The 24,379-nt window shown below is 50.9% G+C and overlaps 1 protein-coding gene and 1 long non-coding RNA gene across 6 annotated transcripts in view; one reads left to right on the forward strand and one right to left on the reverse strand.

The window, feature by feature from the left end:
- The window catches only part of Col18a1 (collagen type XVIII alpha 1 chain), a 61,365-nt gene extending 48,927 nt beyond the window's left edge, over nucleotides 1-12,438 (reverse strand). For 2 of the 4 annotated variants that reach the window (XM_087898273.1, XM_087898272.1), the window contains exon 1: nucleotides 11,742-12,438. In XM_087898273.1, coding sequence (XP_087754399.1) covers nucleotides 11,742-12,438 — 697 coding nt within the window. Of the gene's footprint in view, nucleotides 1-10,997 lie in introns of all 4 variants that reach the window. The other 2 variants (XM_087898271.1, XM_087898270.1) reach the window with 1 other exon arrangement.
- LOC148119173 (uncharacterized) lies at nucleotides 11,445-22,630 on the forward strand. 2 transcript variants are annotated; one of them, XR_015735490.1, is made up of 4 exons: nucleotides 11,445-11,573; nucleotides 13,124-13,206; nucleotides 20,462-20,645; nucleotides 21,398-22,630. It is a non-coding gene; the product is annotated as an uncharacterized LOC148119173 (long non-coding RNA). The 2 variants fall into 2 exon arrangements; XR_015735491.1 differs by lacking the exon at nucleotides 11,445-11,573 and adding an exon at nucleotides 12,614-12,919.
- Nucleotides 22,631-24,379: the final 1,749 nt, after the last annotated feature.

Genomic DNA, 24,379 nt, shown 5'->3' on the forward strand with positions numbered 1-24,379 from the left:
GCTATGGATCCTAGGAACTCACACGGTGGAAAGAACTGGTAATTATAAGTTGTCCTCCAATTTCTACATGTAAGCCACGTTACATGTATGTGTTACACACACACACACACAAAATTATTTAAATAAATATAAATATAGATAGATGTAATTTTAAAAATTTAAAGATAGAGCCTGGCCAAGTAATTAAAAAAACACAGTCATATGCTGTCTGCATGAAACATTTTCGATCCAAACAGATTGAAAGCGAAAGGACCACCCGTGTGGAGAGAATACAAGGTAGTTACTATGATATCAGACAGAATAGAATTTAAACCAATGTGTTACAAAAGGGAAGGAACCAATACAGGAGGGTGCTATGCCATAACAGACCACTAACATACATGAAGCAGACAGCTCTACAATGGCAGAGACTGACACCCCCTCTCACTAAAGGGCAGAACAACCAGATAAGGAAGAACTAACTCCTCATCTCTGTGGGCGTGCACAGGGCACTGCCAGCCACAGTGGCACCTAGGCTCCTCTCTAGTGCAGATGTAACATGTCCAAGACAGGCACATGTCAGGCCACTAAAAGCCTCAACATATTTAACATATACTCTCCAACCACTTTGAGATCAAGTTAGACATTAAAAACAAGTAAAACTGGAATACTTACAAATTTGTGAAGTTAAACCTCACACTCTTAAACAGCCATTTTAGGATACAAGAATCAAGAAAGACACGAAAAAATATGCAGAAATGATAAAAATCAGAATGTTGCACACATACACACACACACAAACCAACGAACAACAACAACAAAACCCACACAACCTGGTGGGGCAATTTTAAAAAAAAATCACTGGAAGGGGAAATATGTGGTTACAAACATTTCATTAACAGACAAGTGGTCACAGATGAACAACTCATTGTGTATACAGAATTAGGAAAAAGAAAAAAAGGAAAAACCAAAACAACAACAACAAACCTATTCCAGAGCAAACAGAAGGGGAAAAATAAGGGAGAACAAAACAAAGCGAAGGAAGAACGGGAACACATCTGAGGAAAATCAATGGAACCAAAGTCAGCTCTTTGGAAAGATCAACAAAACCGATGGACCTTGTAAAGCAGACCCAGAAAAGGAAAGTGACCCGTGGCGAAGGTCAGGAGAGTGGGGCCATCACCAACTGTGGGTGGAATGGGCTGTGAGAGACCATGGCAAAACCAAAACGAAGGGGGCAAATTTCTAGACATACAAAAGCTACCAGACTGAGCCATGAGGAAACTCAATGTTTGGACAGACCCACAGCTAGGCAGGAGACTGGAAGAATAATTTTTAAAAATTTCCAACAAAAGCCCTGGGCCCAGGGGTGTTGCTTTTGAGAAATCTATAAAATATTCAAAGAAATAACATCAATTCTTCTAAACTTATCTCAAAATACTGATGAGAAAACTGTCTATCTCAATCTAGGAGACAGGTATTACTCCAATTCCACAGCCAGGCAAAGATGCTAAAAACAAGAAAAAAAATCTACAGGCCAGTATTTCCCAGTGAAGGGTGTTTCAAAAATTCTCAACAAAATTATCAGCAAACCTTTTCAGTATGTTGAAAGACCCATGCATGTCAGTTAAGTGAGTGTATACCTGGGATTCAGGGGCAGTCTGCACATGAGCTCCATCAGTGCAATCATGCTGCATGCTGAATGCAGAAATAACCAACCATCTCAGCAGATGCAGGACAAGCACTAGGCAAGCTGCAGCACCATTCCCCGATGAAAACACTAGAGATCTCCGCATCAGATGAGCCCACAACAAGCACCACATGCAGGCTGGCTGATGTAGCTCAGTTGGTAGAGCACTTGCCTAGAATGCATGGGGCCTTGGGTTCAATTCCCAGGTGGACATGGTAGTGCATCCCTAAAACTGAAGGACTCCTCAGGTGAGCACTGGAGAACAGGAACTCAAAGTTATCCTTGGCTACGTGGTAAATTTGAGGCCAGCCTGAGCTACATGAGTCCCCGACTCAGAAAGATAGAAGCCTGGTCTATAGGAAGCAGGAGCAAGGCAGGCTATCTTCTTAGCCGTTGTTCAAGCTTTGTGTATGGTGTGATGTGTATGTATATGGTGCGTTAGAGAAAGAGAGAAAGAGAGAGAGAGAGAGAGAGAGAGAGAGAGAGAGAGAGAGGAGGAGGAGGAGGAGGAGGAGGAGGAGGAGGAGGAGGAGGAGGAGGAGGAGGAGGAGGAGGAGGAGGAGGAGCAGCAGCAGCAAAAGCAAAAGCAAAGGCGGGGCAGGTTGGAAAGGAAGAAGTTGTCAGTACAACCTTGAATAATCAAACACTCAAAGACTCTACAAGCAGTCTGTGCAGAAATGAACTCTAAAGAGATCCTTGTGTTTCTCAATCTGTCAAACTGTTGATACAAAGTGTCCCAAAGAAAGGGGAATTTCCTCCCAGGAATCCCACACTGGGAGAAGGAAAAGGCACCTGCCAAAGGGGGAATTTGTCTCAGGGAAAGAGATTTTACAAGGTCCTTACATCTTGTCAAACCACCTTCCAGGATGAGACAGAAGCCCAGCATCCATCCCAGAAGGCCCAGTGATTGGCAGGACTAGTGATCCAGTGATTGGAAGGATTGACCGGGGCTGCTTAGATGTGCGCTTCCTTGGCTCTCTGTTAAACTTTGATCTCACATCAGGACCTGAAGACAGACTTATGAGGTCTGCTGGATCTCCTCCTCCCTCTTCCCTATGTGGCCACTGAATAAATCTCCTTTTTATGCTTTCCATTTTTAATTTGGCTCTTAATTGCTTTCTGAGGATGGGTGACCAGACTTGAATTGGGGCACAGGCTGTGACCTCCAAGTTTGATAACAGAACAAAGGGATGAGCCAGTAGGGCTCCCCTGCTAACAGAGAAATCACTGTGTTCATCCACAGCAACAAGCGTCTGAAAATTCCACAACACAGTAACACCGAACAGAATAAAATGCTTAGAACCCGACTTAGCCAAGAAGGGGAAAGTCTCATGCAGTGAAAACCACAAGATTGCTGAAAGACATTAAAGGCAGATAAATGAAACACCGCCCCCGCTCACAGTTCTGCTGAAGCAAACCAAGACTAAGCAATGTATACATAACAGAAACAAATTTCTCACGGCAATGGGCATCAGGGCCAAGGCATTTTGAGACCTAGCCTCTGTTTCCAAGATGGCATCACCTCACTGTGTCCTCAGGAGGGGACAAAAGGCTGTGTCCTTGCACAGACAAAGTAAAGAACAGAGGGTAGGTAGTACACACACATCATCTCCTTTCATGGGGGTGTTAAGCTCGTCTCCTTTCATGGGGGTGTTAAGCTCGTTCGGGAGCCCATAGCCCACAGTCATCTCCCCATGGCCACACCCCTCAGCAGCATCAGATTCTGAAGAGACACATTCAAACTATAGTCAGCGTAAAAGTCGTCTGAGGTGACCTATGTATTCTAAGCAATCCTTACCAAAATCCTAATGGTAGTTTTGGGTTTTGGCAGCATTGGGGATTGAACCCAGGATGTTGCCCATGTGGGGAAATGCTCTACCACAGAGCTATAGCCTCAGGCTTCCCAATGATAGCTTTTACAAAACACGAAAAACCTCATCCTGAAACTCAAAACTGAAAAACCCAAATCTCAAGGATATAGGAGGAGGGCTCCCTTGTTCATTCCGCCTGCCTGGCTAGCTTATACCTGAAATAATCACACAGAAACTGTCTTAATTAAATCACTGCTTGGCCCATTAACTCTAGTTTCTTATTGACTAACTCTTACATCTTAATTTAACCCATCTCCATTTATCTGTGCATCACCACGAGGTCGTGGCCTACCAGCAAAGTTTCAGCATGTCTATCTCTGGTGGTGGCTCCATGGCATCTCTCTGACTCTGCCTTTTTCCTCCCAGCATTCCGTTCTGTCTTCCCCACCTACCTAAGTTCTGCCCTGCTATAGGTCCAAAGCAGTTTATTTATTCATTAACCAATAAAAGCAACACATAGACAGAAGGACCTCCCACACCACAAGGAATTCAATGCACTCTTGACAAGAGTAAAGTTGGTGGACTCACAATCTCTGGTTTTAAAACTTCCTCCAAACTACAGTCACCAACACTGTCTCTCTGGCATAAGGACAAATATATGAACCCAGTGTAGTGTTGCATATCTGTAATATCCTGTAACCATCACCAGAAGGGCCCAAGCAAGATCTCCTAAGCTATACTAGACTCTTTCTCAAGAAAAAAGACAGACAAATCCACAACCCAATGAGATAGTATCAGCACCCAGAAATCACAAATATGACCAGATGACTATTTGCTACAAAGCTATAGGCTTTAATGTTGGCAGGTCCTCCTCACGCTATGACAGTTTAAGCATACATTCACACACACACACACACACACACACACACACACACACACACACACACGTACACAACACAAAGTTGGGTTTCAAATGATGGAAAGCTATTCCCAATCCCAAAGCCCATACCTCCTCTACCATCAGGGCTGCACCCGCCTTGCCATTGCCCACAGCATCCTGGCTGTATAGCAACCTGGCTGCGTAGCATCCTGGCTGTATAACATCCTCACTGTGTAGCATCCTCACTGTGTACCATCCTGACTTTATAACATTTTCACTGTGTAACATCCTGGCTGTATAACATCCTCACTGTGTAGCATCCTGGCTGTATAGCATCCTGGCTGTATAACATCCTGGCTGTATAGCATCCTGGCTGTGTAGCATCCTGGCTATACAGCGTCTTCACTGTGTAGCATCCTGACAGTATAACATCCTCACTATGAGGCATCCTGGCTGTATAACATCCTCACTGTGTAGCATCCTGGCTGTATAGCATCCTGGCTATATAGCATCCTCACTGTGTACAATCCTGGCTATATAACATCCTCACTGTGTAGAATCCTCACTGTGTACCATCCTGACTGTATAACATCCTCATTGTGTGGCATCCTGGCTGTATAGCATCCTCACAGTATAGCATCCTGGCTGTATACCATAGCATCCTGTCTGTATGACTTACACATGCTGCAGCTCACACACAGCAGCCTGGAGCCCCCAGACTGGATAAAAAGGAAAACGCAACCCGAGCTCTCTGCTTCCCTGATGGTGGTGCAACTCCTGCTGCCTCTCCCTCCTGCAGCCACGCCTCCCTGCCAGGTGGACTGCATCCTCAAACCGTGAGCCTAAATAGATTCTTCCTCCCCTGAGGTGCTTCTGACAAATGTATTGCCCTAGCAACGTGAGTGGTAACTAGTGTAACATTTGATACCCAGCATGCAGGAGAGCATTTCAGACTTGACAACAGAGGAAGCCGAGTCAAAACTGAGCCGAGGACTTGAATACACATTCTCCCCAAAGGCGGATGCATGGATAGCAGGGCTTGGGGAGGGCTTAGTGTTTCAGAGAGATGGAGTTCCAGCTTGGGGATATGGACGCTCTGGAGGTAGGTGGCTGGTGGTGACAGCACCCTCCTCTATATGGAGCAGTGGCCGTGCAGTATGTCTTATGCTGAGTATATTTTATCATCATAAAAATATGTGAAAGCAGTGACTTCCCCAAGGCGGGAGGATAGACGATCAGCTGCCAACGGAAAGGATGGTATCAAGGAGCCAGTCTTCGGGCTCACTTGGAGACTCTGCTGGCCCTGAGGTGTGCAGAGCTGCACTCTTATTCCTCCTCAAGTATCTTCTGCCAAAGCTGACCAAGGCCAGAATCACACACCGTCCCCACCTGCCTGAGCTGCTGCGGCAGGACCAGGCCCTCTGGGTTGGAACCCATCTCAGCTGTCCCCATCAGGAAGCAAGTGTTATGGTCCGAATGAAAAATGTCCCCCAAAGGCTCCCGTGTTAAGGCATGGCCCCAACATGGTGCTGCTTCGGGGAGGTGACTAGGTCATGAAGGGAGTCACTTCTTGTGGTTGGTTAATCCAGGAATGGGCTGTTAAAGATAGAGCCCGGAAGAAAGGTTTGCGGCGGGTCTGTCTCTGAAGGCCACTCTGTCCCTGGTCCCTTGCCTTTCCTATTCCTAGATAGAGTGAGTAGTTTTGTTTTGCCATGCCCTTGATTGGGCCTCACCACAGACCATAGTAATGCAGCCAGACACATATGGGCCATGAGCCAAAGCAACTCTTTCTTCCCCTAAGCTTCTAACAGGTAATGTGCCACGGTGACAGTAAGCTACCACCATAGGCAAGCCCTGTAGACAAAGACGCCAACACCTCGATGTTGACAGAATGACCAAGAAAATGCCAGTTTCCTTCATGCAGGAGAAAGAGATGACCCATAGACCGGAAATCTGTCAGCCAAACAGCACGGGAGGAAAGGATAAATCTCCAGAGCTGGTGCAGAATTCACACAGCTCAATATAAAAGCAAGTAACTGGACTTTTAAAATGAACAAAAGACCTGGGCAGACACTTCTCCAAGAAGACCCGAGTGGTCTACACTTGCTCCAGGTCACAGGTCACCAGAGCCACAGACAAAATCCACAACAGAATGCCATCACCCATCTGTTAGCAAGAAGCAACAGGTGGAGAGAAAAGAGGGACCCTTTCCACTGCTGGCAGGAGTGGAATCTAGGTCAGTCACCAGGGGAGACGTGGTGACACTTACACACACACACACACACACACACACACACACACACACACAATAGAACCACTGTGATCTCCCGCATCCAAAGGGACTGAGGCCAGGCTGTGAAGACACACCCATACCCCAGTTTTACTGCAGCTCTCGGTAGTCACAGCGACCATGACACAGAACCCACATGGGTGTTCATGGACATGAGAAAGAGAGCTGTGCTCACACACAACACTGAACATGAAGGAATTCCCATCCTGTGTCAACATAGAGAAATCCGGTGAGCACTGAGCTAAATGAAGCAATCTGGTCACAGAACAAACACCATGTAACCTCACAGGTAGACTCTCACCACCTAAAGACGTTGAACACAAGGATGGCTTTCCGGCTGGTGGAGGTGTAGAAACAGGGAGACATTAATCCAAGGCAAAGAAGGAGCTCCAGTCGGGCAGCTGGGCAAGTTCACAGACCTGGTGTGCAGTGGGTGACTACAGATGACAGTCTATACTATGTGCAAAGACTTAAAGAAGGCTGGTGTGTGGTTCAGAACCTGCCTGGCATGTGTGAGGCCCTAGGTTCAATCCCCAGTACCACACACACACACACACACACACACACACACACACACACCTGCTCAGAGAGAGATTTTAAATGTAACCCTGACAGGTGATGGATATGCTAAATAACTCAGTGGTCACTGTTTCATATCTGCATATAAAGCCATTGCACTGCACACTTTAATCCTTGGATGTTTGTCAGTTCCAGGAGGTTCTCCAGGCTCCTGCCCTTCTATGTCTGCTGCTCACCTGGGCCCTAAGCCTGGAGATCCCCAAGCTGCACAGGGGATCTGGGAGGAAGCGAGGTCTGTGGATAGCTCAGCTAGCACCACGCACATAATATTTATCTGCAGGTTGCCAGGAGTGAGAGATAAGCATTCAGGTATTTTTCCACGGAGGGGTCTTGTCTCCTTGGATCAAAGTTAAACAGAAACCCAAGTTAACTGAACCGTCCTAAAGACCAGCAGCCTTTCGAAGACTCACATTTGATTAAGGAGCCAGATAAAAGCCAAGGTGAGAATAGTTGGGAGCCAGTGGGGTCCTGGGTAGAAGGAGCACCTGGGGCATCTGTGAACTGTCAGAGTGATGAACCCCCCAGAGCCCCCCACAACATTCTCCCACCGCTTTCCAAATGCTGCACGACCTGCCAGCATGGTCCACGAAGACCAGAGGTTCGGTCACACTGGGTGATTCTTAGTTGCACCTAGTATGTCTGTAAGCCTGTTGCAGGTGCAGGATTTGGAGCCCCTAGACCTTGCTTTTTCCCAAGAGCTTTCAGGCTCCCTGGGAAATTATACCAGCCTCTGTTGTCATTCACATGGTAGACACAAAGGGGTGAGAGTGAGGTCAAATGCCTGGGTCCTTGTAGCCCCTGACTCAAACTTCGCATCATTCCCAGACCCCACTCAGCTGAAGGGTTTCCTGGAGGTGGCAGCAGACCCGACAGTAGCCCTAGGCAGCTGGAGATCAGTACTAGTGGGAGCAGGGGCGAGGACCCTGGGTGCTGTACTCCTGCACATCCCTTATTCTCTCCCCCCATACACCCATAGGACAAGCCGATATACCTAGGACCCTTCCCAGGGACCCAGCTGCATGCTGACCAGCAGATCTAGTCATGTGGAGGAGCTCCCATGGGGTGACCCTACCCCCCAGCTGTCACCTCACATACCGACCGAATGCTGTCATGTTTCCCCCTGATACCCTGGCACCAGTCATTCCCTTCCTGGTCTCCCTCAGGGGTCAGAGGAAAAGACGTGGGTGTGGAGCTACAAGCTTGGCTAGACAAGCGAGCACAGAGGCCTCAGGATGCTAGACAGGGCCAGGTGTGCAAGGCGAGGTGTGTAGACGCAGACGGCCAGGTCTGCTGCACCAGGCGTATATAGGTAGGTGGTTAGGTATTTTTCCATAGAAACACCTTGTCTCTTCAGATCAAAGTTAAACAGAAACTCAAGTTAACTGACGTCAGGTGTGTAAGTCTGGGCGCATGGGGGTGCTGAAGTGTAAGTACAAGGCCAAGTGTGCAAGGCCAGGGGCTCAGGGTGACTGCAGAGTTTGGGTCAGTCTACACCCCACTGGTCTGGGTGAGGGGAATGGGGCAGGGCCCACATTATAGTGGAAAGCACGCACCATGGTACTGGTCAGATCCCGAGGAGGAAGCGCATACTCCCTGGTAGGAACTCATTATTCCCAATCCCCGTGCTCCCTGGTGTAGTCAAGGACTGTCCCTGCCCCTAGACGGTCATGGGGCTAAGATTCGAACCCAGCACCTCCCACTCTACAAGCTCACAGCTGCACTAAGGGGTTAGGGAAACACTGTGGGGTAGGGGTGAAATCTTCGTCCTCGTCTTTCTTTCTGGTGCCACGGGGAACTCCACTTGTCCTATTCCACACTGGGGTAGGAGTGATCAGCCTGCCACAGAGGCCCAGCAGGAATGGGGCTCACCCTGGAGTGGAGGAACCCGGGAAAGAGAGGCTGAGAGGCCAGAGAAGGTAAGGACTCTCCTACTCTGACCCCTGAGTTTCCATGGACGTCTCCCCCATCCACCTTGCCTGGAAAGGGGCCTCTGCTCGATGAGGCTTGGCACCCAGATGTGGCCTACAGGGATGGGGAGCATGAGTGCTGATGGACCAGTCCCCCAGGACCTTGCTGTGGATGCAGCCCAAAGTGTCCAGATGTTTAGTCACTGGCTGACCAGGCAGCCACAGTTAAAGACATTAGTGTCCCATGAAGCTCCACTGTACGGACTCCATGTGCCAGCTCTGGCCCTGCACCCCATGTGGCTGAGCCCTCACCCAAAGGAGGCGTGGCCTTCCTTCCAGCACCTAACAGGACCTATGCTTTTATAGCCTCTGGCTGCCCCTGAAGCAGACACATGGCCAGGCCCTCCAAACCCTGGCTAGCAGCCCACATGATTCCCCATCATCTTGCAAGGCCCCAGCAGAAGATGTGGTAGGTTGTTCTCCTGTCAAGACACATCCCCGTGGAGCTGACCATGCAGGATGGACTCTGCCAGCTGTGGCCAGGTGCGGGCTCCCACTGGGAGGCGGCCCAAGCTACTCCACATTCAGCTATTTCAAGGATGGAATGTGTGTGGGATTCATTGTGACACCAGCTGGGTAAAATCTGAGCCTATAGCCCTGGGGCAGCCCCACCCTCTCGGGTTCAGCTGTGGCCCCTAATGAAGCCTTGAGCATCCCCTGGGCTTCTGCACAGCCCAGGCCCTTCCTGGAGCGGGGCCACACCTCCAGCTCCTCTGCCAATAGCCCGTCCCTCACCCTCTGTATGCATCTTCTCAGCCAGAGACCTGTTCATCCTCTGGGTGGTCCTTCCGCCCACCTGTTCCTCCATTCCAGTTCCTTGTGTGCCTCTTTCCTGGGAATGAGTACTATCTATCTAGGGCCTGATCCTGCCCTACCTGTAGCCCCAGGCTCTGAGCCAGCCACTTGCCAGGAACCATCCAAGTTCATCCTGCTGGCATCCAACAAGATGATTCCCAGCAGAGTCCCAGGGAACCCTCGTGGCTGCATGCCGACATACCTACAGCAGACACCCCTGTGAGCCCAGCATGGTCTCCCAGCTCCTGAGCCACTGACTAAAGGGCAAGGCCACTTCCCCTCCCACAGAGGACAGATGTCATTCCCTGCAGGCTGGCCAAGGCCTCCCAATGCAAACAGTAGCTGGGGAGCCAGGAACACAGCTTGGGAGCACTATCCAGGGGCCTGGTCCCTGACCGGACACAAAACAAAGCTAGCTGGGACCTGGTCCAACTGTCCCTGCCCTGCCTTGATCCTGGGATAATCTGAAGAATGACCCCCTCCTCTGTTCTACCCATCACACAGCATTGTACCCCAGAGCTTCATTCAGACCTTGGCCGGGGCCTATGATCCTCCTTGTGCGGTTGGCACTTTTTAGCCCTTTGACTAGGCTGGCTGGGGCCACAGGGAGAACTTCAGAGAGCGTGGCTCAGAGGCTAGGAACAAGGATGGAGCAGCTGGAATTCGGTAGGAATCAAAGCTCCTCCATCACATTATTGCTTTGGTTCTCCCTTTCCAGTCTGTGACTGAGGAGGCAGCACGTGGCTAACTCTGCAGGGACTGTCTCTCTGTCTCAGGTGATGACCTGTCTGTCACACTTGCTGCAGACATAGAACCTGTGGGCATAGCCACGCCCAGACCCCAGCCTCCTCCCCTTCACAGAACACCATACCCCAGCGCCTCTCCAGTGCCGTTACCAGGCTCGGTGAGGAAGGGGCGGGGATCCTATGCCAAGCTTTCATCAGCCCTGGTTGAGCTCTTTTGACAAAACCAAATGGAAAGGGGAAGATGGTGGCCACTTGGTTACCTGCAGCTGGCCCAATGAACACACAGTACCCATCCTCCTGAGAAGGGAGCGAGGCACAGTTGACTGGCAGCCTGCCCCCGTCTAGGTGGTTCCAGCATCCATCCTCCAGGACCTCACAGAACTGACGGCAAGGTGGTAGGGCAGGTGGTGGGCCTGGGCCACACGAGGGAGCCAGCAGCAGACAGAAGAACCAGGCAAGGAAGGGATGGCAGTTTGTCTGGAGGAGGTGCCCCCATGCCTGTGCAGCGGCCTCTACCTCCTCACTGCTTTTGTGGTCTAGATGATTAGGCAGCCAGAAGTGTCCAATACCTAAGTGGCTGCAGATGGTCAAAGTGGGTGGCAGAGGCAGGCATCGGCTGGTAGAGGTCAGAGAGCCAGTTCCCAGCACTGCAGAGTCATTGGAAAGCTCAGCACCTGAAGAGGTAACCACGTGGGAAACCCAAGCACCAGGGAGCTCAGATAAAGCTGCTACTGGAGAGAGCTGGGCTGAGGGATCAGAGGAAGGGACAGAGAGTAAACCGTGCACACTCAGAGAAGCCATCACCAGGGGACCCGTCACCAGGGGAAGCAGAAGAGGTATGTGCCCGTGGATGTCAGAGTGAACATCAGAGTGTCGGTGCTGCTGGCTGGGCCTGGATGCAATAGGCAAGAGTCTGTTCCCCTCCAGATGCTGGGGCTGCCTGGGGGGCTTCTGGCTCCCCCAGGGAGGAGCCCTGGTTTGTGTAGGAGAGAGAAAAGCTCTACCTGGGGGTGCTGGTGGCCCTGGGGGTCTTCTCAGTGGTGCCTGGAGGCTGCTCAGGGAGGGAGGTGGCTGGGTGGGCACAGCCAGGGTGCCGGCCTCGGTTGTCTGAACATCTGGAGAACTTGGACTGCCTCCGCTTTGCCAGAGAGTGGTCTCATCCTCCTGGGGGGCGCTGGAGAACTCAGTAGGAGTGAGGAGGACCATAGGGATCGAGGAAGCTGAGGTTTCTGTCCCAGCAGAGTTCTCGGTAGCCGTGTCCTCATCCCACAGCTGAACGAAGCTCCGGATGCCCTGGGCCACATTCAGAATCTTGGCTCCAACGCCGGCAACATTCTCCTCCTTCATGTCTGGGCTCGCGGCAGAGGCCGTCGGGGGAATGGGGAGGGCAGGAGCTGTAGGGGTCCCTCTCTGGCCAGCTTCCTGATCCTCCAGGGGCGGCCTGGAGTTGGCAGGAGTCGTCTGCTGATCTGTAAGGCCATCCTGGGGGACAACGTGCGTGGTGGGGTTCCCTGTGGACTGCACAGGTGAACTGATCTGGGACTTGGAGACTGGCTTGTCGGTCTTGGTGGGCCACAACCACTCCAGAGGCCTGAGGGAATTCAAGGGGTTCAGGGGGTTCTTGTCAGGCCTGGCAGGCTCAAGGCAGCAGGAGAGCAGCAACAGCAGCAGCCAGAGGCGTCTGCTGGGGTCGGGAGCCATCAGAGCAGTGCAAGCCTCTGAGCTGGGGCGGCTCCTGTGGTCCTGGAGGTGGGGCCTGCCAGGTCCCCACCCTCCCCCAAGCACGCTTCCCAGTCTCACTCCTCTGCCACTTCCCTCTGGCAGAAGGGAAGGAACCCAGCCTGAGAATCAAGGTGACCCACCAACTGGTACCTTCAGATTCCATTTAACTCCTTCCTTTCTGCACCTCCCGGAGCAGACACAGAGCTGAAAGGCAGTCAAGGGACACCCGGTGGAACTCCAGTTTATGCCACTTAGAGCTGCTGAGTTTTCTGCTGAGAGTGTGTGTGGGAGGGTGTGGGGGGCCTGGCTAGGGTCCTAGGGGACACGGAGGCCACGCCCCAGCTCCTACTGCCTGCATTGGAGAACACCCGGAAGTCCTGGTGGCTGGCCACCGTTCTGTGATGAAATGGAGTTGGAAGAAGGCTCAGCTTGCTGTTACAGCTGTTGCTTCAGAGAAAGGGTGGGTGTCTGTCCCTTCCCTCACCCCCTCCCCATCCCCAGTCCCCCAGTTAACCTGCTCAAACCCTAAATCCATCAATTCAGCCATCAATTCCTGTTCCTTGGACACCAAGAGTCCCCACTGGGGCCTTGATGGGCATATCACTTCTTTCTCTATTCTTAAATTCTCTCGCATGACCCGCCCTGTTTTCATTGGTGTCTCTAGGTCCTTGCAAGTGTTTCAAAACTAACTCTTGGGAGTTGCTTCCAATTGGCAGACTGGAGCAGCAGTTAAGCCTCAAGAAGAAGGTAAAGGAAATATATGGAGTTCATTCAAGGGATATGCTGTCAATGGCGGGCTTCTGCCTCCTGTCTTACGGAGTCCAGCTCTGTGTAGAGGGCATGGCATTGCTTAGTAGCCTGTGGGGACATTCTAATCACCCCAAGTCCTTCAAAGTGAGGCTGGGGAGAGAGTCCTGCCCACAGCCTCAGTGGAGTCCAGGGGCTAAAACAGAGCTAGGACCAAGTTCTTATGCCTTGGGGCACCACCATTACCAGGCATCCCCTCAGGCTATGTTCCGGGAATGACAGAGTCAGGACACAGAGGTTGCTCCAGCATAGCTCAGGCGCATACTTCTCCAGGTCAGTCCGCAGCTCTGTGCTTCGTGTGCCGTTTCTGATCCTTCCCTTCACACGGCTTCAGATAAAACCTCATTCTGTCTAGAATAAACCAGGAGCTGGAGGTGGGTTGTCAACCCCGCAGTTTGCTCTGGTCCATGGGACCAGAGAAGTGGGACCAGGGCCACTCACGGCGCCCATGCTCCTTACTCTACTGCATTCACCCCATCTTGGGCGCAGCTAGGGTACAAGTTTTACCCATTTCTGTCGTGATGGGAGCGAGGCAGAGAGCTGTGCCCTGCGGGGTCCCAGAAGCAGGACCATGGAATGTGGGGTTTGCAGGACGTTCTGTCTCCTTGGCTTCATTTCTATGGATGTTGGGTCTGATGGGATGGGCTTGGCCTCTCTAGGATGTTGTAGGTACCCCATATCTATCTGAACTCTTCCAACCAGAGCAGCACCTAGGACCCCCCAACTCAGGAAAGACCTGCTTTTATCTGAGAATATTGCTCCTTCCCAGCTCTGCACCAAGGCCAAGCCAGGATGGATCCCAGCTATCCTGGGGCAGCAGGGACAGCTGCTCAGGCTTCCTCCAGGCCCTCTTGTCCCAGCCGGATGCTGAGAGCGACTCCAGGGAGGGCATGGTGCCTGGAGCCTGTGCCCTCAGGGAGGGGAGGGTGGAGGGAAGTCTCAGGACCAGGAGGAGCCTGGACCAACAGAAACAGGTTAGCTATAGAAGAGGAGGGGCAGGAACTCGGTCAGGCAGATACCCAAGAATAAGAGGTCAAAACATCACCATAAAAGCAGGTGCCCGACGTCCAGCAGGCAGGAAGGTGGCAAGGGTTACTCTGAGATGAACTCTGGAGAGCAGCCAGTGCCAAAGATGACCACCCTCAGTCCCATTCGGAAGGGCCCACCAGAGGGGACAGAGCTCAGCCACTTCCTCCCCAGCACTGGCTTCACCTACATTCATCCCTTCCCTGCCCTCGGCCTGGGGTTCCCAGCAATAATTCAAAGCGGGACGGGACTCCACTCCAGCCCTACTTCCAGCTGTCACTCTATAGATTCTGTGGCTTCCTTCCTCAGTTTCCCCAGTAACGAAAAAATCTAGATGGACAAAAGTGTCTTCCCATCCATACTCCATGAAGCTAGCAATCCTAGAGAACGGAGTACAAGCGTAGGCCCAGCAGAATCCCCACACCAGCCAGACACATGCCGAGCACCCTGTAAGAGTCCACTTAGCAGAGTGAAGAAATAGAGACACAGAGGCCATGGGCCTGGCTCAAGAGCCCAGAACTATAAGAGAGAAGAAATGATACCTGGCAGCGTGGACATGAACAAAAACACACACATCCATTCTCATGTAATGATGCCATAGCTTTACCCCCAGGGTCTACACTATGTGACTTCTCTAGCCTCAGCCAGCTGCCCCTTCCTGGCCCTACTTTTTCTACGCTGGCTGTCTCCAGAGTTACTGCCACCCTCCCCCAAGGTTGAGTGCAGTGGCAATGCTGCCATGTGATGAAACAGCCCCAAAGGCATGTCCCCAACTGTCCTCACATCAAATGTGGGGAGTCATCGATCAATGGCTGTCTAAAGGGCAGGGCCGTGTTGTTGGGATCAGAATTCAGCTGCAAACAGCTGGAGACCAAGTCCCTCTCTAGCAGTCGGGCAGTCATGTGCACACATCTGTGCCTCTGCCTTCTACGTCTCCAAGTTAATCCCCCACGACGCTCACATCTGTTTTAGAAGTGTCCAGTGAACAGTCTGCTTGAAAATTCCCTAATGTGATTTCATGCCTCCAAGTGTTGCTGGAAAATCCCAGGACAGAGTCCAGAACCCCTCCCCTGCATGTACGAGGAGAGGGGACTCAGCCCCACAGCAGGGAAGAGGGAAGAGGACCCTAAACTCATGCCATGTCCTCACCCCTGTCTCATTCAAATGGTTATTCCTCGAACCTCATGACTGGCAGGCTGGCTGTGCACCCAGGGACTCAGCAAGAAATTCCCGGGCAAAGCCAGGAGCCAGGGATGGAGGTAATGCAATGGCAGCGGCTCCTATTTCAACTTTGAAATAGGCCTACGTAGGAGGACAGAGGTCCTCCGACATTGAGTGCCCACGGTGCCCAGCACTCACTCGTGTTTAACATTCCCTGACCTTGCTGCTCATTTCAGAAACATAAAATATTCAGCAATTCCCTCACGAGCACCATGGATGGATCCACAGCTCAGGCCCCAAGCTTTGGCTTCCATCAGGAGTCTTGCACACTATATACATATGCACGTGTGCACACACTCACGAACACACATTCCCACACAGGTGTGTGGTGTACTTACACGCACACACACACACACACACACACACACACACACACACACACGTACATGCCTATTCAATACACTCAAACACACATGCTCATGCTCACAGTCACACATACACACATGCTCATAAAAACACATGTGTACTCAGGGAGAGTCAAGGTCCGAGCCTACCAGAGGCTGTCATCTCTGTCCCACCCAGCCCTACCCAGTTCTGTATAAAGGGTCCCATCTGGTATCACTCTGTGTGCCCACAGGAGACCAGGTCAGGGTTTCAAATAACATATCACCCTTCTGGGAGAGAGGACAGAAACTGAGGAGCTAGGAGCAGAACCAATCTATTTCCCTGCCACAGCCTGGTCAAGGGAGACCTCAGGCCCTTTGGAGATGGACTGCATAGTGTCATGCAGGATGCAGGATCTGTGAGCGGCATGGAAACCGCCTGGCCCAGGTGATAGCAGCCACAGTGCCAGGGAGAGAACCCAAGCTAAAGAGAAAGAGATCCCTAAACCCAAGGAAAGGTGTCTAAGGATAAGAACCTGGCGAGGAGGAGAGATGCCCAGGTTGGAGTACCTGCCCATCTGACTCAGGTTCATTCCCTGGCAGGTGCAGGTTGAGGGCTGAACATGGAGGCTGGGGATGGGGGGCTGTGGCCCTAGAGCAAACATCTGAATTCTTGAGGAACTAAGTCATCACAAGCTCAGTCACAGTGTCCCCCAGGCCCCCACTCCAGCTCCTAGAGAACAGGAAGAATTGGTCAGAAACCTGGGGATCAACACACAGTGTCCCCCAGGAAAAGCAAAGTCACAAAAGCAGGCCTCCCGCACACCCCAGATTCCCAACCCTCGGCCTGCAGCTCCCTTTCTTCTTTCCGGCAGCGGTGAGAACAACTTTCCTAGAAGTCCACATCCACTGGCAACCCGTGACTTAAGGAAAGGCCTGAGGCCCTCTTGGACTGCACCCGAGTCTGACCTTGGGCTGGCTCTCCTGCTGTTGCCCGCCACCTTGTGAGGAAACACGTCACTTCTATCCCTAGGCACCCGTGCCTGACTTGTTTGACATAGCCCAGGTAGTCTGTCAAGTCTAACCATCCCGGAAGCCATAGCGGAATCTCCTCTTGGCAGAGCTACCATAGTGTGGAACCTGCAAACCAAGCCATTCCATGGGACCACACTTGTGCTGACCTCTAGAGAGCCGTGTTCTGCCCAGCTCACTTATGAGTCAACTGAGCAGCCAGCATAGCACGAAGGCCTCCTGAGTTAGGGGCCTATGTGGCCTCCAGGACTGGTGCAAGCTTCCCTACAACAGCAGACAGTCAATGATAGTCCTCTCTTGGCCCTTGGCGACTATAGTCACATGTGACTCCTCATGCCAACAGGGCTCAAGAGTTGGTCAAAGGGGACAGCAGCAAAACTCTGGGGAACAGTCACCTCTAGCGAACCTAGTCTCACACCCAGGAGTGGGGTGCAGGCTCATAGCGCCCTTCTGTTTTTGTCCGTGGATTTGTTTGTTTGCTCCAACAGGGCTCAAGAGTTGGTCAAAGGGGACAGTAGCAAAACTCTGGGGAACAGTCACCTCTAGTGAACCTAGAAGCATTTGGGAGGACAAATGAGTTTATCTCAGTTTCAGAATCAAGGTACCAAGACACGAGCCGTCCCTCACCCTTGCCTGCCAAGGTCCTTGGGTGTGTGTGCCACAGCAAGTTCTTGCCATGCAAGAAGCCACTCCCTCTGCACCATCAGTCCCAGCTCTGGAATGACAGGGGCATGAGGGTTCTTGGGAACTCAAGAGCTACCAAATCAGGAACCTAAAGGCATCATTTCAGCTGTGTTTCAATCCAGCAAATTCCCCTGCCAATGCCAGGAGCCCAGACTGTCCCTGCTACTCTGCTACTTCCTATTTGCAACCCCCCTGGTCTTCCTTGTGTGCCCTGGGGCATCTCTATAGCTCAGCAAGGCACAACCTCTACTGTCTCAGCAAACACCAAATCTTCAGTAGGCCAGGGTCACTTTGCCTTGGCGGCCACACCCTCCTCCCATCACCATGGGGACAAGGGGGACAAGCACCCATCTGAAAGGAGTCATTAGCTCTGTGTGTATCATTCCTCCCAGCACTCAGTCCCTTCCAGAAGGTTCCACCCTCTCACTGCAGCAGCAAGACGCACCCCTGCCCCAAGCAAGGGTTTGTTCTGTCTTGTTGGCCCCGTCTGGTTTGGATTCCTGAATAATGCAGTCTTTTATTTTCATTAAAAACTCCAAGACACCCACATTTGAGCAGGAACTGGCTCTTAGCAGAGTGAGCCGTTAAGACAGAAGAGGCTGTGAGCCCCAGGGTGGCTCTGGGAGACAGCTGCGAGTTCAAGGGTCAGAAGCACGTCCATCACTGCCAGGTGGGTCACATCTTGTGCCGAAGCCACCCTGAGACTTAGCCCACGGTAATCTTTGGACTCCCTACAGCTTCACGGGTCTCTCAGGGCTAGCCACTGCCTATCCCAAAGCTGAGTAGGGAAGAACAGTGGTGGAGGAGCCAGGAAGTCACCACAGCCCGCTCCCTGCATTCCTCGTGGCTCTCCCCCATGTCCACCAGCCCGTGTGAACTAGACCACTCTGGCAAGATTCAGGTCTTCTGTGGACTCCTTCCTTTGGAAACAGAGGCTACACAGGGGCCTGAGAAGGTCAGTCAGCACTGGAACAGTGTCCTGGTCCTGATCCTGGTTCCACTCACTGACCCAGTCAGACCTGACAAGTGTCCCCAAGCCTCTGAGGGGACACTCTGTCATTCCATCGGGAGACAATTCATCCAAAAAGTACTGAAACACTGCTTCTCCACTCTCCTCTGTGCCAGAAAAAACCGCCACCATCTGAGCACAGCCATAAACTCTCTTCTGGGTACTGCACTCATGGCAAAGTTTTCCAACACAAGGATAAAGGATGAACACTCTGGTGATGCCCCTTCCAGGCTCCTCCACTCAGAAAGGGCTCACAGACAAGCTGGAGAAGCTCCACGGGCTTCACAGCCCAGGCTCCACACGAGTCAGGCAGTGCCTTTTCTGGTCCCTGGCTGGCTGTTAGGGTCCCTGGAACTTTGCTGGAGAGTAAGATGAGGTGGCTAACTGGACAGTGGTGGTGCACTCCTTTAATCCCAGCACTCAGGAGGCAAAGGCTGGAGGATCTCTGTGAGTTCAGAGATCTCCAGCCTGGTCTATAGCTCAAGTTCCGGGACAGCAAAGACTATACAGAGAAACCCTGTCTCAGGAAAGAAGAGGAAAAAAGAAGGGAGAGGGAAGAAAAAAAAGGGAGGATGGGGAAGGAAGGAGTGGAGGAGGAGGAGGAGGAGAAGAAGAAGAGAAGAAGAAGAAGAAGAAGAAGAAGAAGAAGAAGAAGAAGAAGAAGAAGAAGAAGAAGCAGCAGCAGCAGCAGCAGCAGCAGCAGCAGCAGCAGCAGCAGCAGCAGCAGCAGCAGCAGTTGTAGTAGTTAGGGGGCGCAGCTAGACAATGAGAGGCCAGGTGACCAGGGCTGCACAACAAGGCTCCAGGTTCTTCCTTCCCTGGTAGCTCAATCACCTGAGAAGCCTGCACAGCACTCCACCCCCACACACACACCAAACACACAACCCAACATCCAAGGCAAAAGAGGGCACGTTGCAACATCCCATCTAATTTTTAACCACCGTCCTAGAGAACCCTCCTTCTGTCTCTACTCAGTCCTGTAACCCTTCCCCCCTCCTAGGTAAGAGGCCAAGCCAACCCCCACCCCACCCCCATCATCACCCAGGCCCTGGGGTTGCCTGGTAGAGCACAGGAGACTGTAGGTGGGAAGAAGAATCTCCCAGTCCTCAATCCAGATTCTTCACTAGTGACATACCAGTGATACACTTTTGGCTCCTGATTAAAGGCCAAGCAGTAGTCCCACCCACAGGCTGAGGGTGTCTAGGAACACACAGGAGAGATGTGTCCAATGGGGTCTCCACTGAGCCTCCTTGAGGCAGACAGCCAGGGTAATCAGGATGACGGATAGAAGCAAAAGGGGTGGGTGAGGGGTGGAAGGGGACACACGACATGACCAGGCTTCCAGGGCTGTTCAGCCCTTTAGGTAGTCCTCTCCCCTTGAGCAACCATTGCAAAGACACACGGCCATCTGTCTAGGGATCTCAGCAGGAGCCTGAGTAAAGTCAAACAGAAGAAATCAGTTGGATGTGTTGAGAGCGTCACACTCTCCCAGATACGTGGGTATCCAAAGATATCTAAAGATGCCTGTGTCTACCAAGTCAGGGTAAGGAGGAAGCTACCAGTCATTGTCATCAACACATGCCACCATGCAGCCATTTTAGGAGGCCAAAAAACAGATGACTTGGTGGTTCAGAGCACATAACGCTCTTCCAGAGGACCCAAGTTCAGTTCACAGTACCCTCATCAGACAGCTCAGGACTGCCAGTAACTCCCATTCCAGTGAGTCTGACGCCCTCTTCTGGCCTCCACAGGCACTGCACATACACACACACACACACACACACACACAATTTTTAAAATAATAAAATATTTTAAAAGGAACATATTTAAAGCATCTATAGCACATATTGGGATGATGGGATACTGGGAACATCTGACTATGTCCTTTGTTGCATGGCAGACAGGTCCCACAAGCTTCTCAGGAAAGAGAATGTTCAGAGGACACAAACAAGCATGCTAAGGGTGCAGTTTATCACAGGAAAAGGCCTGCAAGTGGACATACAAGGATGTAAGCCCATATGTGGACTCCCACGGCTGTACGGAGACACAGACACAGGCATGGATATGCATACATTGGATTGTATGTAAGTGGCAGTATACAGAGACACATGTGGCTCTGTGTGCATGAACTACAAGTAAATAACATTGTGCAGAGAGATACATATGGTTCTGTGTGCCTGGGTTCCATTTAAACAGAAATGTACAGAGAGACATGTGTGGTTCTGTGTATGTGGATTGCATGTGTACATGTATGGGTATGTTCATGAATATATATGTATGTGTTGTGGTTGGAAAGAAAACGACCCCCAAAGGGAGTGGCACTATTAGGAGGTGTGGCCTTGTTAGAGTAGGTGTGGCCTTGTGAGGAAGAGTGTCACTCTGGGGGTGGGCTTTGAGGTCTCCTATGCTCAAGCTACTCCCAGTGTTACAGACCACTTCCTGGTGTTTGCAAGATGTAGAACTCTCAGCTCCTTCTCTAGCACCATGTCTGCTTACACACCACCATGCTCCTCACCATGACAATGGACTAAACCTCTGAAACTCTAAGCCAGCTCCAGTGAAAGGTTTTCCTCTATAAGAGTTGCCGTGGTCATGGTATCTCTTCACAGCAATAGAAACCCTGGCAGAATGGTATAGTATATGCTATGCACACTGATACTTCTGTGTACAGATACTCATGTACATGGATATGTGTGGATGTGTGCACAGGGAAGAGGGAGCCTGTAGGAAATGTGGCTAAGTTTCCCGTGGATCCAAAAGAATGCAGCAACTGTTTATTAGGGAAACAGGTTTCTTTCTGATCCTCTTGGGACACTCCTTTCTCTCTTCACCTCAGGGACTCAAGATGACTCAGCAGAGGTGGGAAGAGATGCATCACCCCCCGGGGCTCAAGAAGTTGTTCCTACAGAGCCTTCAAAACCACCAGGCAAAGTTCCAGGAGAAGTTGAGTGAGGCAGTGCCTTACAACTAAACTCAGAGCGGTGGGTGGGGGCCCGCGAGGGACCTAACCTCTCAGAGTTGAAATTTAACGTTCACTTGCCCAAAACCGATCTGAGAGTTCCCTGATGACTGCAGACTCTAGAACCATCCACACCTGTCCCAAACACAGCCTTCAAGAACCAAGATTATTTGGCTACTCTGGGCCCCACGAGGCTCTGCACAGCTGGAATTCTGGTGAGAGTTGCGCAGATCCGTGAGCAGCTGGGCTGCACTACTGACGCCTTCTCAGACGTCCTTGATTGCTGTTGTTTAATGTTTGCGTTGTTCAATGGTTTCGAAATACACTTTACACTTCTTTTGTTAACTTTATCCCTTGATATTTTATGAATTTTTGAAGCTATTATAAGCAGGCTTTTTCTCAACTTTTGTGGGCTGTCTGTTGCCAGGGTACTCACGCGCTGGCTCTTGACTATGGCTCTGGTGTCCCGCAAGCTTGCAGACCTCATTAGTTCTGGCTGCTTTCTGGTGGACTCCTTGAGACTTTTTATAATTCAAGGCCCAGAATCTACAAACAGAGATGGTTTCACTTCTTGCTTCCCAATGTGGGTGTCTTTTGTGTCTTTTTCTTGCCTAATTGGCCTGGCTGCTCTTCCAGGACTGTGGTGAATGGTGAATAGGAGGGGTGAGAGCAGACAACCCTGCCTTGTTCCTGACCTCAGAGGGAGTGTCCAGCCTTAGCTGGGCTAGCTCTCCATTTTCCATAAATGTCATTTAATAAGTTGATGAAATTCTTTCCGGGGGGCGGGGGGTATGGATTTTGCCAAATGCATTTTCTGGATCTGTTGAGAATTCCATGAGATATTGTCACTCTATCGATATAATGCAATTGTATAATTTCAAGATGTTAAGACAACCTTGCTTTGCTGGGGTAAATCCCACTTGGTCATGGGTGTATAATCTTTCTGATGTGTTGCTAGATTTGGTTTGCTATTTTTTTTAAGCGAGGGTTTCTCTTTGCAGTCTTGACTGGCCTGAAGTTTGGTCTGTAGGGCAAGCAGGCTGCCTTGAAACTCAGAGACTTACCTGCCTCTGCCTCCCAAATGATAAAACTAAAGGTGTGCACCATCCATCCATGTCTAGCCTGATTTGCTATCGTTTTGTTAAATTTTTCTGTCTCCATGTTCATGTTTGTATGTTTGTGACTGTAGTTTGTCCTTCCTTCCTTTCTTCCTTCCTTCCTTCTTTCCTTGTTCCCTTTTTCTCTCCCTCCCTTTCTCCCTCTCTCTTTTCAATGTCTTTGCCTAACTTTGCTACCAGGAATAATCTTGTCTTATCTCAAAAATGAGTCGGGGGTGGGCCAGCTGGGGCTACATGGTGAAGCCCTGTCTCTGGGAATGTGGTGAGGTGGGGAGGTCCCTATTCTTATGTCTTTTGAGAGTTCGTGAAGAGCTGATAGGTGGCTGATTTTTCTTGACAGACCGTTTTCGTGTTATTAAGTCTCCCTGCCTGCTTTTGGTTTCTTGTCTCACTTCCTTTTCCTGTTGCTGGGATTAAAGACCCTGACAAGAGTAACTTCAGGGAGGAGAGACTGACTTTAGCTCACAGCTCTCGGATCCAGCACAGCAGAAAGCTAAGGCACCATGGAGGAGTCAGAAGCAACTGGGCACAGTATATCCAAGTCAGAAGCGCACATGCTTGCCAGCGCTCAGCTCACCCTCTCTGCGATAGAGATACAGTCCAGGATCCCTTGCCCAGAGAACGGTCCCAGCCCAAGATGGGTCTTCCCCTATTAATTAATGTAGTCAAGGCAATCCCTGACAGGCACGCCCAGAGACCTGTCTCTCAGGTGATTCTAGATTCTGTCCAGTTGACAGTTAACACTCACATATGTCGATCAAGTGTCCATTTCTTGCTGACTCAGTTTAACAAGTTAGTATCGTTTTAGGAACACACTCATTTCACTGATCACGTAAGTTGACCTCATCTGTTCGCAGCCCTGTGTTAGAGCAAAGCTGGGGGACCGAGATGTCTGAGTTTCCACACTTAACTGCAAAGGCACCATAGAGCTGGACAAGGGGAGGTGTACAGATCAGAGCAGCGGAACCGAGAGAAACAAACCCTCTCATCTACGGTTTGCTGCCTCTTGACGTGAGCACCAAGACTGGTCAGTGGGGAAGGAGTCACCTTGAACAGATAGTACAGTAAGGTGGACAAGTGTCAGGGATGATGCCAACCCCAGCCTCACACCATTTACCAAAGAAGACTCAAAGGTCTAAACACACAAAACTCTTGGAAGAGGAGATGGGAGTAAACCTTTGTGGCCTTGGATGTGGCAAATTCCTAGACAATGACCACAGACAGCTTGAGCAACAAGGAAAGAAAGGCAAACGCGCCTCAGGACCGTGAAATGGCATCAAGAATGGAAGAAAGCCTTGCATTTGTGTACTTGATAAGGATTTGTAGCTGGGATATACAAAGAACTCACAATACAAGAGCAGTACGCAATTCTATTACCATTGATCAAGGAATCCAAATAAACACCATTTTCAACGGAGATAAACTACCAGTACAGCCAAAGACGCTAAACCCTCAGCCACCGAAAATGCAAGTTTTCACCCACTGAGGCTGCCAGTCAAAAGGCGGAAAGATAGCAGATGTGGGAAGATGGCCCAGTGCAAACAGCAAACCACTCATCCACTACCAACCGGCGTGGATGTGGTCCGAACAATGGAATATTATCCAGCCACATAAAGGAACGAAGCACTGGCATGTGCTATGCTATGGATGAAAGATGATTTAGACTCCCCCAGAGACACCTTGCTGAGTGAAAGGAGCCAGACGCCGTGAGTCATTCACACAGAATACCCAGGATTGGCAA

Source organism: Myodes glareolus, chromosome 18, assembly GCF_982192425.1.
Source record: "Myodes glareolus chromosome 18, mMyoGla1.1, whole genome shotgun sequence".
In the NCBI taxonomy this organism is placed as follows: domain Eukaryota; kingdom Metazoa; phylum Chordata; class Mammalia; order Rodentia; family Cricetidae; genus Myodes; species Myodes glareolus.